At 40.7% G+C, this 20111-nt stretch overlaps 1 protein-coding gene across 2 annotated transcripts in view; it reads left to right on the plus strand.

Annotated features, from left to right (window-relative positions):
* Positions 1–20111, plus strand: part of pak1 (p21 protein (Cdc42/Rac)-activated kinase 1) — a 69841-nt gene that overhangs the window by 39783 nt on the left and 9947 nt on the right. Inside the window, exons 1-7 of one of the 2 annotated variants that reach the window (XM_017466690.3) lie at positions 2529–2673; positions 5296–5512; positions 7363–7457; positions 8613–8760; positions 8897–8934; positions 11286–11399; positions 18806–18992. In XM_017466690.3, the coding sequence (XP_017322179.1) occupies positions 5320–5512; positions 7363–7457; positions 8613–8760; positions 8897–8934; positions 11286–11399; positions 18806–18992 (775 nt within the window). In that variant the 5' untranslated portion in view covers positions 2529–2673; positions 5296–5319. Of the gene's footprint in view, positions 1–2528; positions 2674–5295; positions 5513–7362; positions 7458–8612; positions 8761–8896; positions 8935–11285; positions 11400–18805; positions 18993–20111 lie in introns of those variants that run through there. The other variant, XM_017466689.3, reaches the window with a different exon arrangement.

Raw genomic sequence — 20111 nt, forward strand, 5'->3', positions numbered from 1 at the left:
GGGGTCAACTTTCTCACAGAGGTGCGAGTGTTTGCCTCTGCAGGGCCTGCATGTACACGCTCAAGGCAAGAGGACATGTCTGTGCTTCACGTGCTGTTACCAGCTGCTGGCACAGGGGTGTGTGTGTGTTTGTTTGCCTGTCTGCCTGCCTCCCTTCATTGATGTAACAATCTTTTTAAGATTACAGTTGCCGTCACTCTAGTTGTGCACTGGTATTACATTTTTACATCACAGTAACTGCATTGTGGCCTTTCCTACAGTTTGCAGTATTATTGCAGTTTTGAACATTTCATCCTTTCACATTCAAATTGTAATTACTTTAAAGATTTCACTTTTAAATTTGTTGGAATGCTGAAAGAATACGTCTATAATTTCGCCTTGGGTCTGGTGGAAATTCTTGATTTATTACGCCTGGCACTGAAGACACAGACTTTGTTTTTCTGTATTTAAGTAAAATGTTAATGGGTGATTTGAAGAATAAGTGCTCTGAAAAGTCAAGTTACAAAAAAATATAACAATCGTGTATTTGGCAATTGTTAAAACTTGTGGAATATGGTATACACATCTATTTATATGAAAACATGCAATTTTGTGTATTCAGGACTTTTTCGTCAGCATTAATCGGCCATGGCGTTCAAAATGATCATGTGGTGCGACCATGATTTTCCCTTCATATAATACAGTATATTTCCTTACAAGTACAGTAACATCCGTAGAATACATGCATTATTTATGAATTACTCACAGTACTCTAATTCAGGTTCATGATATTTAGAGCACTGTGTAGAAGTCGCAGACATATGCAAAGAAATTCTGTAAAGCACAGATGCCTTGAAAAATGATGAAATATAATTTCTACATCAAATAATTATTATAAAGAGCAGTTAACAGTAATAAATAAAACCAAGTCAGTATTTGGCATGTAAGCACTTTGTTGTAGAAAAAATTCTAGTCTTCGGTCTGCTAAACCCAGCAGTCTTCATTGTGTCTGTTCTATAGTATGTTGCTTTCTTTATTGACATACAAACATTTTTCTGGAACATTTCATTTTTTAGTTTGAAAAATTATGTTTGGAAATATAAAATATATAACAAAAGTTGTACAAGGGTGTTTGTCTTTTACACAGTACGGTATGTTCATGTCCTATATTTGCACTGACTGTAGTCATTTGGTCAGTAATGCAAAACACTTTTGAAATTATGCAAAATATATATGGCAAAACAACAACTAAAAGGATTTCGAGCAATCTGAAGTTTTCAGAATTGCACTAAAGTACAGACGGTCGCACCACATGATACTTGGCCTTTTCTAATAAACAAAAATGACCAATACATAAAAAGTCTGGAAAAATTTAAATGCATATATACATATTATATCTATCTATCTATCTATCTATCTATCTATCTATCTATCTATCTATCTATCTATCTAGATACAAAACAAAAGTTTCTGCATCGCCATCAACCCTAATACATATTTTTTACACAGTGTGAATATACTGTAAGTATACCTTAACGGCATGCATTTATTCAAAACCGTTTTTCCTAACATTATTTAACCAAGATGTTTTAGAATGATATGTTTGTTAAGCTTGTCTCAGGTGACAGAAAGTAGACAGCATCTTAAATATTCAAACACGGATTTTATTTTTGCTGTTGAATGCGTGAATTTGCTTAATAAAAAAGTGATATTTAATTTGACATGTTTCCGTGATGTTTTTCAAACTGGTGAACTGAAATCAAACTGGTGAATTGAATATCTCGAGTTTATACCACAATGCATTTGAATTCTCTAGTGTGATTGGTCAGAAGGTGTTGATATATCTTCTATAACAGCAGCTCCTACAGTAGTTCAATTCATTTGTAACCACCAGATTCATACAGCTGATGAGCTACATAAACCGAGGCTAATACTATTAAAAGCAGAAAAAGGAGTGTTATTTCAATAAAGAAAATTGTATACACATCTAATCATTAATATGGTGAAGTATTTGGTTAGGAGACGTTTCATTATCAGTTTCAGTTGTCTGCGATTTTTAAAGCGCAGTATTTTTCCACCACAGGAATCTTCCGGACAGCGGACTTTGTTCGTTCCGGTTTCTCTGTAACATGACGTGCTGCGTCCTTCGGTTTATTAACTTCAAGGGAGGGAAGAGATGGTGGTGAGGGAGTGACTGCTGACTTGTCGACGGACTTGTCTCATGGACGTTCACAACGTTTAAATGTAGCTAAAAATGGTTAAAAAGCATGATTTGTTAATAAATAAAAGATCGATTAAGTCATTGCCAAATTGCAAAGACGAGTGAAACACTTCAGGACATGTTGTTTTAGGAAAATTATCAATCTGTCGGTGTATATTTGTTTAGCATCTGTGTTTATTAGCCTCCTGTGTATGTGTGTGTGTGTGAGTGAGTGTATATGTCATCACATTACTTCATTTATGTGACTCAGTCTGTCAGACGACCGCAAACCGAACCCACCTGGTCACCTGTGACATCACACGAGGGAGGGCTCAGACGCCTCAAAAACAACACACACACTCACTCGCTCACTCAATCACACACTCGCAGGACACTCAGTGACTCAGAGGAGCTTCCTACACTGTCTCCAATATTTTGGTCTTGAGTTGTTACTGGAAAACATATGGCTGAATTGAAGGCCAGTATGTGTTGAGGTAAGGCTGCACCTTTTATTGCTAACTCAAAGAAAGCCATTTTGTTTGATTCAGAACAGTATTTTATTTTATTTTTTACATTAGCTAATTCATGACATTAGTGTTAGAGTTTAATTATGGAATTGTGGTGAAAAATGTACATAATGCTACACTCTTATGGATAGTTCATGGTTATCAGCAGAACTGCACATTTACAGCAGTAATAGGGACCATGTAAATACCTCATGTTTATTATGTGGATGGATGGATAGACGGAGTAGAAGGATTGCTGGATGGATGGAGATGGAAAGAAGAATAAGGTGGATAAATGGATGGAGTAGATATATTGATGGATGGATAGTGTAGTTAGGATATGGATTAGGGTGAGGAGATGGATGGATGCATATAGTAGATTGGGGATCGGTTAAACAGGAGATGGATGGATAGACAGAGTAGATGGATGGGATCCGTAGAGTGGATAGATGGATCAATAAAGTAGATGGATGGTTGGATGGATCAGTCGAGTAGATGGATTGATTCATAGAGTGGATGGATGGATGGATTGATAGGCTAGACTGATGGATAGATGAGTAGGTAGGTGGATGGATGGATGGAGTAGTTGAGAGATGGATAAATAGAGGAGGTGGCTGGAGTGATAGACAGGAGGTGGATGGAAAGAGGGTTAGAGTAGGTAAGTGGATAGATGGATAGAGTAGATGGATGGACTGATGGATGGCAGTGGCTGGATAGATAGTTGGAGCAGATGGATGGAAAGACAGGTGGATACACAGAATGGATGGATGGCTGGATAAATATATTTTATATATTTGTCTGTAAGCATCTCCTCTATATATCTATCTACTATGTAGTTTTTGGTTAGTGTGTGTTTGTTTGCTGTAACAGTTTCCTCGTCCCATAACTAAGAAACACAGAGCCATAAATAAGACAGTCGGTTACACAACGTTGTATTTCAACTCACAGGAGGTGACTGTGTGGAAGAGGAAATGAGGGAAGACTCGGGAGGGTGTGTGTGTGTGTGTGTGTGTGTACAGTTTGTGTCCATCACCTTTGAAAGATTTTCTCTGATGGGATCACAAACAGCACATTCATAGTCATGACTACATCGTTTGTTGAGTCAGGCTTGGGATTAGATTGAAGGGAAAAACCGCCATGGTTTATTTTTATTGTGTTGAGGTTGCAATAAATGAACATGCACATGCGCGCGCACACACACCCACACCCACACCCACACATATGTCAGGTGGAGTCTAGCAGTGAGCAAGCAGTCACACTTTAAATAGATGGTTGCTGTTACCAGGACAGTTAATGCAGTGGTTTATAAGGATTAAACTGATGGCATCGTTTGTGAGGTGGCTTCAAAATATGCTGTTCATTTGAAGACTGAGGTGAATAACAGCTAGTACAGGAATTCTTGAACACCTACATGTTTACAGGAGACTTCTCAAAGCCTTCTGCCAGACACACGTAGAAGCAGTCTATAGATTCTTCTTAGCTCAACAAGCAACAAGGGCTAACAAGTCATGCTCATGTGGATTAGGGAATAATTTTGTAAACGTCTTGAGTAACCAGAAGCAGAATTTTTCCATAATGTGAATAAATTTGAACAAGATGACACAGTGGGAATGCTGGAACCTTTCTGAGATTTGATTCTGAATCCATTGAAAAAATTTGGGATGAGAAATGACTTCTGTTGCTTGTTAGCTACACAAGCTAGCTCCAAAGCTCCAAAACCAAAGATCATGGAAGATCAATTGCAGTTTTGGCCAAACTGCTGATTTAAATAAACCACCTGTTTTGTAGCTAAACGTTTCTTCACTGCTTTGATTAGCAGTCATGTGTCTGTAATAGAGGTTGTAGAGCGTTTGCGTGACCGATTGCTGGAACTATCAGTTATCTGAAAAAATCCACACCGATCGTTTTTCCCAGTCGCGTCCGTTGTGGGAGCCGCGTCCTCTATCACTGACTAATTTTGTTGTGTTATTTGAAGTGTTTTTTAAAAAAAAAAAGATTTTTAATTCATTTTGGATGTCTCTATTTTTGGGGTGTTACTTTGTGGTTCAGTTTAGGTGTATATATTTTATTAGCTTTAATAATTATTAATAGTTAAAATGTATTAATATTTCTATATTTATTTCAATGAAAAATACAGTACATTTTCATGGTACAGTCAGTATTTTTTATTTTTGCAATAAAATTCAGCAATATTTTACTTGGAGTGTTTTTATTCAGTATCAATTTTAGAAACAATCGTTTTCCAACTTAGTTATCAGTAAAATCCACTTTCGTTCGACTTCTAGTAGAAATGTGTTAAACAAAGTGCATCTTTTTTAAAATATGAAATTAATATCAAATCAAGTATTTTTAGCTAAGCTCATCTCTGATGCCAGGTGTAATTAGCTCTACCTAACTAGCTGAAAGACGTGGATTGGTGCATGACATGACATGCACATTACCAATGGCAAAATAACGCAATATAGAGTTTGAAGTATAAAAATACAACTATACTTTAAGATTCCGCTCATTTCACTCATCCTCTTCTCTGCCGACTTCTTTCCTGCCTAAAATGACGATGTTTAAGTGTTAATTTTACCGTAAAATTAAAATGACAATGTTGTCTTTCAGAGCTAGCTGTTCCTGCACTACGGTATGTCCGATAACGGAGAAGTGGAGGACAAGCCGCCCGCACCACCTATGAGGAACACCAGCACCATGATGGGATCCGGTATCAAAGAGCCAAGCGCAATGAACCACACCTCCAAACCACTGCCACCCAACCCGGAGGACAAGAAGCGCAAGGACCGCTCCATCCGCTCCATCCTCACCGGAGGAGGAGATAAGAGTGAGTCAAGGATGGAGAAATAGACTGAAATGTTAAAGGTTGTTAAAAGGAAGGCTGCCATACTTAATACTTCCAAAGTGGAAGTATTAAATAACGTGAGGTTTCTGGGTTGGTGGAAAACACAGATTTTTGTTTAGGGTTCCTGTAATATTGTATGCCTCTCTTTACTTACTTACCGATGTTTAGGGGCCTATTTTCTCAGCCTCTTCATCGCCTGAGAATAGCGGGCTAATCTGTGCAAAGTCACGAGCAGGGAATGTCTCGCGTTTCAGGCACGCCTGCACTGTTAATTAGCTTCCTGGTAGCAAATAGTTAACCTTACATAACCAGCCTGACCTCTACACAGCACACATCAGCTGGCTGTCTCTAGCAGAGAGAGAACGAGTGATGACTAGGAGTGTTGAAATGAACAGTACAGCCAATAATTACATTTACTACTAACCCCCCCATGTTAAGTTTAAAAAAAAAAAACTTAACATGCAAATCAGATTGGACCTGGTTTTTCACTTTTTCTCTTCAAGTAACCATATGACTGAATTCCAGCTCTGTTCAGACGTTATGGGTTGCACAACTACTCATGGTGGCTAGCACGTTTGCCTCATTTCTGTTTGGGGTTTGAGTCCTTGTGTGCGTGGAGTTTGCATGTTCTCCCCGTGCTTTGGGGGTTTCCTCCTGGTACTCCGGATTGATAATGATAATGAGGCTGTATTAATCACGTATACATTACAGCACAGTGAAATTCTTTTCTTCGCATACCCCAGCATGTCAGGAGGTTGGGGTCAGAGCGCAGGGTCAGCCATGATACAGCGCCCCCTGGAGCAGAGAGGGTTAAGGGCCTTGCTCAAGGGCCCAACAGTGGCAGCTTGCCAGCGCTGGGGCTTGAACCCCCGACCTTCCAGAGCCTTAACCGCCAACCCACCACCGTTTCCTCTCCCAGTCAAAAGACATGCATTGTAGGCTGATCGGCATTTCCAAATTGTCTGTAGTGTGTGACTGGGTGTGTGACACTCCATCCAGGGTGTCCCCCACCTCGTGCTCCGAGTCCCCTGGGATAGGCTCCAGGCCCCCCTCGACCCTGTAGAGGATAAGCGGTACAGAAAATAAATAGATGGATGGATGACTACTCATTTTTTCTAGTCAACCTGATTCTGAAACTGAGAGCGTGCAGAGCTCCTTATGTCTTAATAATGGATGGAGTATGAGATGTCTACAGCAGCGCTTGAGAGGTTTTTTAGGCCATGTACAAGACGCCTGATTTGCTTCTGAAAACGAGTCTGGATTAGACTCTTTGAGCGAGCATGCGATCTAACCCGCTGAGGGAGATTGGATAGTGATGCGTAACTCTGAAAGCGCTCTTTCACACAACGCGGGATGCCACAGTGCTAGGATTTTATTCCGCTTTCAAGGACAACGGAAATAGTTCACGCAAAGCGATATCAAAGTGCTAACGTCCCATTAAAGCCAAAGAACATAAAAATAGACTTTTCTCATTGTAGCTCTTTCTGAATTGGCTTCATCTGGTCTGAAATATGTTGAAAATATCAAAATAGCTGCTTTCTTTACCGTCTACCGGCATCTTCTTACCCCCTGCCTCAGAAATCGGTGGGTCTGGATTAAACAGGAGTGGGGATGACTGACAGGATGTGCCACTCTAACACACCCATCCCATCCACCGTGTCTTTAAAAAGTAACTGAGCTCACTGCTGTTGTCCTGATTAAGCAGCACAGCAGATGCGAATGTGTCATTTTCATCAGATGCCGTTTTTAATGAGAACAGATCCTTTTTAAAGCTGTTGTTGCATGCATTCTCCTCTTAACTTTTCTTTCTTCCCCGGTGCGTCCCTCCTCAGCCAATAAGAAGAAGGAGCGTCCAGAGATTTCTCTGCCGTCAGACTTCGAGCACACCATCCATGTGGGCTTTGATGCCGTCACCGGGGAGTTCACTGTAAGTGCTCGCATCGTGACACAGTGTAGTCGCTTCAGCTGCCCCTTAGGGTTTGAGGTTTAATCGCTCTGTTCAGTCTTCACTATGTATCCAGTATAAAAATAAAAAAATTATAAATCTGTAGCTCTGCCGACAAAGCTGCATTGTTGTCTGTCTTTAGATCGAGGTCAACACACCGTCCATAGTGACTTACAGTATTAGAGTGACAAACTATTGCACATTTGTGTTCGCAGTGCTTGGGTTGCAAAGTACATGATTAATAGGAAGTAAAACTCCACAGTTAAACTGCGTACAAAAATCTCCCTTCACGTCAATGAGTTGTTCAGTATCTCAGGCAGACATGTATATGTAGGTTTTGACGTTGTATCACACACTGTTTTCTCTAAACATGTTAAATCTTGTCCATAGTGTGTTAATGAGCCTGGGACAGGCTCCAGGCTCCCCCGGTGACCCTTTGTAGGATACGCTGTACGGAAAATGGATGCATTCGTGTATTGAGAGTCATAAACTTTTGGCCATGTTTTTGTTTATCGTACTAGCCTCCATCTTATTTCATAATAAAGAGCGTATGATCACAGATATTACACAGCACATCTATTTGGAGATTTTGTTGGATAAGCATGTAACTGTAGGTTCAGACTGGCTTACACACACATATATATTCTAACATTTCATCTGGTGCAGTACTGAGCCTTCGTATTCGCCGAATCGGTCGAGTCAGAGCTTTGATTCATTGGAATGCTCAGACTGAAAGAACCGGCTCAGTATATCGAACCCTGAGCAGTTAAACTGCCCACTGTTCTTCAGAAAAATCCTCCAGATCCTGCACATTCTTTGCTTTTCCAGCATCGTCTGCATATTTGAGCATTTTCCAACAACGGCTATATGATTTCGAGATCCATCTTTTCACACTTAGGATAATCGAGGGACTCGTACACAACTATTGCATAAGGTGCAAACATTCACCGATGCTCAAGAAGGCATCACGGTACATTAAGCGGGGTGTAAACTTTTGAACAGGATGATCGGTGTAATTTGTTGTTATTTTGAGTTCCGAGAAACATCTAAGTATCTTATGTAGCTTTTGAAGGGCAGTGCTAAATGATAAAATATATATATTCATGTACATATTCATTTTGACGTTTGTGTGTGAAGGGTATGCCAGAGCAGTGGGCTCGTCTGCTCCAGACGTCAAACATCACTAAGCTGGAGCAGAAGAAAAACCCTCAAGCCGTTCTGGATGTCCTCAAGTTCTACGACTCCAAAGAGACGGCCAACAGCCAGAAGTACATGAGCTTTACAGGTGAGAGTTTCATTGTGTGCGATGATCATAGCCACACACACCATGCATACTGCAACTTTATAGTCAAGGTTACCACTTTATTCCACTCTGTCCTCATGTGGGGTTTCTTTCATGTGTTTTTATTTACCCCCCCCAGATAAAAGCTCGGACAGTTACAGCTCATCCAGTGTTCCGGTAAGTCTTCAGTACAATTTGTGTGCTTCTGTATGAGTGTGTGGGATTGATGAGGTTTATCACAGCTTCATGCTGGCACACAGATGGAACATCAGTCCAAATGGCTGCTCACATACATGCACAAATAGTTAACTCGTACACTTTTTCATATGTCAAAGAATAACGTAAAAAATTGCGTCCATATTTAAAAGTACCACTACGCTTCCCAGAGAAGTCTCATGCGTCATTTCATTCCTAATACTTCTCGCTTTAATAACAGTACTGGCCTTGTCAGGTAAACATTCCACCGGTGCCTTGAGAATTTACTTTGGCGTTTCAGATGCTGTTCCGAAAAAATCCCCCATGTTTTCTGTGGGATTGAGGTTGGGTCATTTTTGCCGTCAGTGTTGGGAGTTTTATCCTGATTTCTCAAAGAGAGCAAATCTCACACAGATTTGGCTTTATGCACACTACAGTTCCTGGAAGATGGGAGTGTCTGTGTTGTGTTCTGCTCAGAAATGAAGCACAGAAGACCACCACCTGACCATCTTCTTTTACATTCATTCAAGTGCACAACCTATTGCCATTGAACAAAAAGGCACTGCTAAAGACAGAGGGAACATTTGCTTATACTATAATGCTACAGTGGTGCTTGAAAGTTTGTGAACCCAAAGAATTTTCTACGTTTCTGCATAAATATGACCTAAAACAACATCAGATTTTCACACAAGTCCTAAAAGTAGGCAAAGAGAACCCAATTAAACGGGTAAAGAAGAATAAAGTTAATGTTTTTTCTACTTTTAGGACTTTTTAGGAAAATCTGATGATGTTTTAGGTCATATTTATGCAGATAGAAAATTCTAAAGGGTTCACAAACTTCCAAGCACCACTGTGCACTATTCATTTGTATCACATAAACCACTGCGTTTAGTATGTTTGAATTAAACTATGGTGTGTGTCACCCCCACCCCCACCCCCTCGGTGCGGCTCATGTCGGCAGGTGAACATACAGAAACAACCGATTCGAGATGCAGTGAGGAAGCGATTTCCCCCGACTGCAGGAAGTGAACCAAATATGACATGTATTCCGAGTTGTAGACAAAAAAAAACAAGCCAAAGGACAGAGCCGTAGCACTGCAGGAAAGTGCTCTGGATATTTGGATCGATGAACGAAAAGAGAAAATAATCACTGAAGGCAATACACATATTATTTATATAATTGATATCGTTATTTTATAATGCTTTTAGCACTGGCTCTGTGTTCCCCATACTCGGGTGATTTTTGTTATTGCCGTGTGCACTTGGCAAAGATTTCTTCACCTTTTCACTAGATGTTTTCAACCCTACATGGCGTTTCACCAATTATCCCCCCCCTTATGTTTGTTCATGCACATTCAGTGTGAAGCTTACCCAAACCAAATATCTAATGAATTAAAACTATCAGTGTAGCTCAATTTTGTACACAGGAAATGTACTAATAGATATGAGGGCCACTTGAAGTACCATGGAAATGGTTTTGGACCTCAATTTCACATGGACAATTTTGCTGTGGTCACTGGAACTACGGTTGCTGGTATGGCCTTAGGACTGCAATTACCACATACAGTTTTGCACTCAAGTCTCCTTTAGTGAACAGTTGATCAGTTAAAAAAAACCAGACCTCCATATAAAAACTATAATGAGCTTCCCTTTACTTTCACACTATCCGTTGTTACCCAGATGAGGACGGGTTCCCTTCGGAGTCTGGTTCCTCTCAAGGTTTCTTCCTCATATCGTCTTACAGAGTTATGTCTGTCGCCACCGGCTCACTCTTTAGGGATGAATTCATACATTTAAAATCTGTATCCTGTGTTTATATATTTCTGTAAAACTGCTTTGAGACAATGTCCATTGTAAAAAGCGCTATACAAATAAAACTGAATTGAATAGAAGGCGCCCTTAGTTAACCCGAAATCCACATAAAAATGGCAGCCCGTGAAACAGCACATTCTCACACAGTTGCTGAAACCACACGCGCACTCCTTAACAGGCACACACACTACACTGTGAATCAGCATCTTATTCTTTTCAGACCTTGCTGAATGTGCAGAAACGTAAGAAAATATACCTAGCATCCGAACTGTCCGGATGCCATGTTGACTGGGCTTTAGAGGAAAGTTTTGTGTTTGCTGTGCCTCATGAGGCTGTCGCTGTGTTCCTAAAAGGGAATTTCAGACAGTTCGGATACTAGGTATATTTTCTTACGTTTCTGACTTGTAACGCGGATGATGTAGGCCAGCAGTTGTCAGATCTAAATGGTGACACGCCGCGATTTATTCGAGGTGAAGCTAGAGTTTAGTGTCTGCCTACTCAGCCTCCCTTTCCGCCGACAGAACTCCAAAGCTGTGTCGGAAACCCCCGCCGTAGCAACCGTATCCGAGGACGAAGATGAGGATGAGGCCACGCCGCCACCGGTGATCGCCCCTCGACCCGAACATACCAAATCTGTGAGTACAGCTTTCACGCAAGAGTCGAATTTCTGCTTTTGTTTGTGTTTGTGCTCTCTCCTTTCTTTTACCTTCTCCTCCCTCCTCCTGTTTCTTCCCCCCTGCCTGCTCTAAATATTTTTCCCTGCTTGTTTCTCTGTCTCTTTCTCTCTCTCTCTCTCTCTCTCTCCTTTGTGGCTCAGGTAGCTCTGGTTGGGTAGGCTTTATAATGAGCACTCTGAATCAGCCATGTGTCTCCAAGCAAAGTAATTGAGAAACAGTTTTGCGTAGTTTCAGGTTTATTTTTATCCAGTGAAAATGCCACGCTGTATACGTTGTCTCCACAGTGTTGGGCTGGTTCAACATTGAATTCAACAATGAATTTGGCTGGTTCCTATGAGGACGGATATATGCAGGATTACAGCAGAAATCATTCCCCATGATGTATCAGTGCCATATGTGACGCCTGTATGAATATATGAACACCACAGATATCACACTCTTTCCTGATTCCTCCAAAAAAAACTCCTTAGTGTTAAACTCTATTGAACGGTGTCTTTTTGCTACAGTTACGTACCAGTAGGTTGTACAGTTTGACCTGGATGCCCATCGACACAGCCAAGGTTTTGTAGAGAGAGAATCCAGGGCAAGGAATCAGGATGTTGTCTCCTGGATTACACAGCACACTGATGGCCAACTCTATAGCCTGGCTACATCCACTGGTCAGGATCACATCCTAAGGACAAGACAGATTTAGGAAATAGTTTTACATTTCACACTGCTTTGATGATAGTAATCTGTTATACATTTTATATATATATATATATATATATATATATATATATATATATATATATATATATATATATATATATATATATACACACACATACATACATACATACATACACACACATACATATTTATTTATGTGTGTGTGTGTGTGTACACAGCAAAATCAGTATTGATTTAACACACACACACACATATATACATAATATAATATATATATATTACAAAAAGAAAAGTTTAGCAGAATGTTTAAGTGGAATGTATTTTAATAGAAAGCCCACACAAATACAGAAGGCCCACATAAATAAACAGTGAAGGAGTGAGGGAAGGATGAAGGAAGGCAGTGAAAGATGGACAAGATGAGAGGAGTGTAAGAGGGTAGGGCGGAAGGGGAGTGAAAGAGGGCAGTGAGTGAAGGATAGAAGAAAGGGAGTAAAGGACAGAAACTTGGGGAGTGAAGGATGGACACAAGGTAGGGGAACGAAGGATGGACAGAAGGAGAGGAGGGTTAAGAAGGCGGAGTAGAAGGGAGTGAATGACGGCAGTGAGTGAAGGAATGAAATCCTGGCTTACTTCATATTCGGTTCTTGGACCTCTACTATTCATTATATATATACTGCCTTTGGGTCAACTTAATCGCCACCACGGTTTCAGTTACCACTGTTATGCTGATGACATTCAACTCTATACAGCTTGTAGATCTGTTCCCTCTCTCCAGACCGGTCCACAAAGGATGGCTTTACTCTAACTAAAACTGAACATGGACACAACTGAGATCATTATTACTGGAACACAAACTCTTACTAAAAATATCCTTTATGACCTTACATATGACATTGATAGCACGCTCATTAAACCATCTAGTACTGAAAAAATGTAGGCATCATCTTTGATTCCTCCCTTCACTTTAGAAGCTCATATAAACTCTGTTTCCAAAATTGGATTCTTTCACCTTCGTCGCATTGCTCGCCTCTGTCCCTTCATTAGCCTCAAAGACGCATTTATATGCATTTATATCCTCATGTCTTGACTAATGCAATGCTCTCCTTATTGGTCTACCTGCTAATTCCATTGCTAGGTTGCAATATATTCAAAATTCAGCCGCTAGACTTCTTGCATATACCAAGCGCTCAGCTCACATTACTCCAATCCTGTCTGAACTGCATCGGCTACCGGTTTCATTTCGCATTAAATATAAAACAGTCCTGCTTACATTCAAATCACCTCACGGTTTGGCACCTCGCTATCTTCGTAAACTGCTTCTCCCCTACAACCCGACCCACTCGCTCAGGTCCTCCGATCTCAGACTCCTCTCTGTCCCTAGATCTCGTCTCTCCACTATGGGTGGCGGGTCTTTCAGTGTTATAACACCCAAGAGCTGGATTTCTCTCCCTCTGACTCTTCGCAACATCACATCCATCTCCAAGTTCAAATCCCAACTCAAAACATATGTTTTCTCAGTGTTATTTGTCCTAATGTGTTGCTGCGCATTTTCTCTCTGTGACTGTACTTATATGTACTGTGTTTTTCTCTTCTCTGTTTCACTGTTTATTGTTTTTCACATTTTGTGGTTTTCCATGATTGTTTATTGTTTATGCGTTATTATATTGATATTGTAAAGCGTCCTTGAGCTCTGGAAAGGCGCTATATAAATTAAACATTATTATTATTATTATTATTATTATTATTATTAGGTGAGTAAAGGATGGACAGAAGGAGAGCGGTCTAGGAGGGGAGTGAAGGAGGGCAGTGAGTGAAGGATTGGAGGAGGAGAAGGATAGAAGGACAGTGTAAGAGAGGAGTGTAGGATGGCCGTGAGTGAAGGAAGGATCTGAGTGAAGGATAGATAGAGGTGAGAAAAAGACAAGAGGAGGTGAGTGAAAGTGGAGAGTAAAGGATGGACAGAAGGAGGGGAGTAATGGACAGGGGGAAGTGAGTGAAAGTGGGGCGTGAAGGAGGGGATTAAAGGGAGAAGGGATCTTTAATGTGAAGGGGGGGGGTCCACTATCAGAGAAATTACAGCTTTAAAATCCTCATTTTGCAGAGGGAGCGAGAGCGAGTGAGTGTGGGAGTGGAAGTGTTAGGAGGCTTAGACAGTAATGGAGATGGAGAGAAGTTTCGTCTCCGAGGAACATTGCAGGAAGCTTAAGTTTAGACTCCATGTGATTAAATAGGCCAAACGGAGCTGCTGTGTCTGACAGCGCTGATACGAATGTGGAACAAGTTCAGCCTCATTAAACCTGAATCTAAACCACAGCACGCGAGATGGATCATCTGCTGAAATCTGAGCACACACTTACACACACGCACACACACACACACACACACACACAGATGATCCGGTCTGATTTTCAACACCAAATGGCTAATTATTTGAGAGGCTTTATTTGTACTGGGTCTTGGCAGGTGGTGTCTGGATATTTTATTCATTTAGTTAGCTTGCATTTTAATGTGCGTAACTGCTGTGATTGTTGCTCGAGTAGTTACAGAATGATAACGGCACTATCAATCTTCATATTGTGTTGAAATTGCCTTTACGTGTTTCGGCTTTCCGAGACACGGCGCTGTACGAGTCTGCGTATTTATGATAACGATCGATTCAAATTAACCCGTTTTCTATCTATTGCTCCAATTTAATACCTAGTAAATATGAAAGGAATAAAGCCTTAATGCACATTTTAGAGTGTTAAACAAATCTTCAGATCCCTAACAGAATATATGTGTGTTTTAAATAATGAACTTATAGAGCATGTGATCAGGTCACAATTAGGTCTAAAAGCAGGTTTTAAAAACAAAAAGTGATAAAACACTGTTATATGAATAATTTGCCCCTTAGGTCAAATGTATTTGTTCAGTATGTTAGATTTTTTTTTTTTTTTTAGCTATAGTAATAATGTTAGTAGCATGTAATAAAATCTATCCACATGTCTAAATCTTCATATATTTTCTTTAAATGCCCATGTCAGATCTATAAATCTCAGTTGTAAATAAATACATTTTTAAACACACACTGTTCATACTTTTTCTAAAATCAAGTTCAGATTGGTCCTATGTTATCATCTGGTAAGGTCCAGCTTTGGGAGGTGAAGTGTGTTATAAATTATCACAAGCGTAAACGCAACCACTAAGGCCCTGTTTACACCTTCGTCCACACTGGAGTTTCCGCTGTGTTTCAGAAACGATCTCCGTCCTCACTACACGACCGAAAACGCATGTCACATGACCATCCGTGCACACTGGGCATGTGCATACAAGTGTAAAAAGGAAATTGGTTGCTAGTCCAAACCGGCGTTCCATGGAGGGCTTACGCCGCTCGCAATGAGATTTGTTGCCAATCGCCCTAATCATAGCGTGCTTCTTGCGCAGGTAGGCAGCTGCAGTATTATAAAATACAGACTTTAACTGCACAATGGCCGCTAAGAATGACAACAAAGCCAGCAAAGCTTGTGCTTCAGTCTCCGTGTTGTTGTGTATACGATCAAGGTAGCGTAATGGTCAAATGGTACAGGCTTGACGAATCAGGGAAGGATACGCAGTGATCCAGAAGACCCAATCAGGGGGCTAATGTGGGAAGCTACGCCTTCATTTTCTAAAGTCTTCGTTTCGGTCTGTTTACACTGAAAGGCGAGCCCAGAGTTTTCAAACTAAAACAGGGTCTTCGGCGTTTCCAAAAGTTTCCGTTTTCGAAGGTTGAAAACGCCGGAGAAGTGTAGACGACAGGCGTAACTGTAGCAACAGTTATGCGTTTTAAAAAACGAAAACGCATTCATGTAAACAGGGCCTGTGTGTACTGTCGTAGTCTACAAAACTACGCTATGATTTAAAAAAAAATTAATAAAAGGGTTCTGGTTGTCCATCAGGGGAGATTAGCCAGACTGGTTCAAGCTGACAGACGGCTACAGTAACTCAAATAAGCATCTCAGAACGCACAGCGTGCCAAACCTTGGAGCATATGGGCTACAGCAGCATAAGACCACATCAGCTTTCACTCCTGGGACCCAGGAACTGGAATCTGAGGCTACAATAGGCAGAGGCTCACAAAACTGGATGGTTAAATATTGGTTGCCTGGTCTGATAAATCTCAGTTTCTGCTGCGGCATTCAGATGGTAGTGTCAGAATTTAGCGTGCGCAGCATGAATTCATTCACCCAACCTGTTTTGTGGTGGTGGTGTAATGGTGTGAGGAATATATATATATATATATATATATATATATATATATATATATATATATATATATATATATATATATTTTTTTTTTTTCTTCTCAGCACACACTTAAAGGGAGCCCCTTAAAGGGATAGTTCACCCAAAAATTTTAATTGTCATCATTTTACTCACCCTCATGTTGTTCCAAAACTGTATGAACGACTTTGTTATGTGCAACATAAAAGAAGATATTTTGAGAAATGCCTCTGTGGGGGGTCCCCCCCCCACACACACACACACAATAGAAGTCAATGGGCAGCAAAACTGTTTAGTTACCAACATTTCTTCAAAATATCTTCTTCTTTAGTGTTCCACAGAAGAAAGAAATGCATACAGGTTTAGAACGACATGAAGGTGAGAGTAAAAGATGAGAAAAAAAATTTCATTTTGGGGTGAACTATCCCTTTAATACCAATCCAGCATTGCATGGAAGCCAAAGCCTGTAAGAGTATTACTGCTGACGATGTGCATCCTTTATTGGCCAGAGTTTACTCATCTCATAATGGCCACATCCAGCTTGATAATTCACCATGTCACAAAAGCACAGGTCATCTCAATCTGGTCCCATAGCCTCCACAGTCACCACATGTGGATCCAAGAGTGCACCTTAGGGATGTTGTAGAATTGGGAACTTTTGAGATTTTGGTCAGTATTGACCATGTAAATGTTTTCAATACCTTGTGGATTCCATTCTAATATGGGCTAATATGGTCCCTTTTTTGTATTTACGTATTGTGTTAATGTAGTTTATTTAATTTTTTTTTTAAGTTTCCCGTCTGAGATTAAACTATTCGCTTCGTATCGCACTGTTTCAGTTTATTCTCATTTACACTGCTGAGTAAAGCTTGGGTTGCTCCTAGACCCAGGCAGCTCTTCTAAATGGATTTTTAAATCTTCTAAATGCATGTTTTCTCAGCAGTTGGCATAATGAGTATGCTGATGCTCCTCTCGTCTCCTGCTGGAGACGGGGAACGCCACGCCGGCATTTCATTTCAACCCAACACACAGGCCTTTGTTCTGAGATTAAGGATAAAGAGCGTTGCTCCTCAACACTTGGACTGGAGAATCCTCCCTCTGTTTTACTGTGTGTGTATTAGTGTGTGCGCTAGTAACAAACTTAGTACGTGTTTAAGAAGTTCTCTCTTGCTCTGTACCATGGTGCCACGGTATATTAACATCTGACTGCACCTGACTTCCCTCTTGGTGTTTTTCATCTCCTAAGACAAACCACATGGTATTCCTAAAAAAAAAAAAAAAAAAGAACTGGGTCAAAATAACATCAAAGCTTCACATATTAAACTCAAATGAGAAAAGCTTCTTTTAAAACCAGTTTGGCCAGTTCAGGCATGGTAGATTAAATATAATCTTCTGGACATGGTCACATGGGTGGGGCCGAGTGGATACCATCCTTAAAATAAATATTGCCACCCCAATTTTTCAACCCAACTCTGGGCTCCAGACTGGCACAACTGAGAAACGTCCCCCCCCCTGTGGCCTGGTGATTGAGAGTTTGAATCCTGACAATTCCACAGCTATCTCTGGCCACGAATCCAAGAGAGAGGAAAAATTGTCTGTGCTCCGTGGGGGTTTTTAGCTACCGCAGCGGTCACCAACCCTCTTCCTTGAGATCTACTTTCCTACAGGTTTCATCTCCAACCAGAATCTAGCACACCTGTTTTAGTCGATCAAGAACTTGATTAGATGGTCAGGTGGGCACGATTATGGTTGGAGATAAAGTCTTCAGGAAGGTACATCTCCAGGACCAGGGTTGGTGACGCACTGAGCTTCAGCATGAGTAGCAATCCGTGAAGATGTGGTGGCTGGTTTCAGATGTCTCAGAGAAAGACCAATTTGGGAAAAAAAATGGGGGTTTGACAAGGTCAGTTGAGGAACTATGGAGCAACTATGTCATTATCTGGCCTTTTATTTTGCATCAGGGAACAAATGAGGTTCTGCAAATGAAGCCTTGTACATAATTAGGTGGTGGCACCCCTTAGTATGCCCTTGTCCTCCCTTTGCTGTTGTCTAAAAACCAGTACACACTGCTTCAGCAGCATAATGTGCCCGTTTCAAGTCAGTCAACCAACTCTTTCCAAAAATGCCCAGCAGTACTCCGGATACCTCATCCATGACTTGCTGTGTATGCTCAGATATCTAATTCCCTGATTTCCTGTCACTGGATTCGCCTTCTCCTCTGGACCATTTGAATTATTTCATCCCAGTTGTGTCTGGTTGTAAATATTTTCCTTAATGACGTTCTGTTTCTTTGATTTGTCTTCTCTTTCTTTGTAACTCGACACTGTTGTAAATGAGAGCTTGCTCTCAGTCTCTCTCTTTTTTTTTTTTTTTTTTTTTTGAGCTTTCGATGAATAAATAAATGAATCTCAGCAGTTCCTGCCCTGAAGCTTTTCTCTGTCTCTCCACAGATTTATACCCGCTCAGTAATTGAGCCCCTGCCTCCCATCCCTGCCAAAGATGAACCCCCATCTCCTGTCTCTCCTCCACCTGCTGAGGGAGGCAGTGCCACTCCAGCGGCCTCCTCTACCACGCCACGCGCCGCCGACAAGAACCGCAAGAAAAAGATGTCGGACGAGGAGATTCTGGAGAAACTGCGTAAGAGATGCACACACCATGTTTATGGTTCTCACTCTAATAGACAACATTGTCTTATAGGCTGCTCAGTTCCTGCTGACTTCTAACAAATGATAGCTAATCAAAGCTATAAAGAAGTAAAGCTACAAGACAAGCTGGGGGGGTTTACATAAAGAACAGTTTACATAAACTTCACTCTTACCCCAAGTTTTAGTTAGTCAGTCAAGACATTCTTGATGTCTTGATGTTTGTTCCTTTACTTCCTTTATTTATTTAGGAATCCAGTTTTCACAATGCTTAAATTGTAGCTATAAACTTCCATTACCTGCTAGCTACATTGGCCTTGGACAACAAAAACCAGCTTCATTAATTGACTACATTTGGGGCGGCCATGTACATTTCATCTCTGATTCCTTTCCACAAACTCAGTTTTGAGGCGTATCTAGTAATACAACAAAATAGTTTGAACCTGATTTAATTCTTAGTCATTTATTATTCTGTTGTTTGACGTGATAGCAAAATGACTGACTAACACTTCCTGAATGAGTAACTTGAATATTTTGCACCAAGATCCACGTTTCTCAGTCTGTATTTTATTAAACACTCATGCTTCAGATGCACTCAGGTCGCCCTCTGCTGGTAAGAAAGGGATACTGCTTCAGAACCAATCACTCCTCCAGTGTGTCTTTCCTCCAAATGTTTTCAGTCAGGACTCCTAAAGTGTCCCCTATTCCACGGTTGCCAGGCTTCTCCACTGAATTAACCAGCATCCCCAGTGTGTGTTTGTGTGAGTGTGTTCCTCTTGTGGCCTCAAGAGAACACTTGGGCGTCATAAACTATAGACACGGCCTTTACCAAAGTGTCCTGTCCACAGCCTTTGTCCTTTTTGTCTGCACCTTGGAACAGTTTGTCTTTTGCTAACCTCTTATTTGTTTGTTTTTCCAACTGTTAGTGTCCTGTTTTTCTCTCCAGTTCAGTGGAAACACCACAACATGAGTCTGTCTGCACTTTTAAGAGTATATGTGATGATTGTTTGAATTTGAAGAGGACGTGAACAGGTCTCATGAACCCACAATGGGAATAATTGACCAATGTCTAGATTTGCTTGTCTCACTCTGATGTTCTTTTTCTACGTATCAT

This window comes from Ictalurus punctatus, chromosome 4 (genome assembly GCF_001660625.3).
Source record: "Ictalurus punctatus breed USDA103 chromosome 4, Coco_2.0, whole genome shotgun sequence".
NCBI classification, from domain to species: domain Eukaryota; kingdom Metazoa; phylum Chordata; class Actinopteri; order Siluriformes; family Ictaluridae; genus Ictalurus; species Ictalurus punctatus.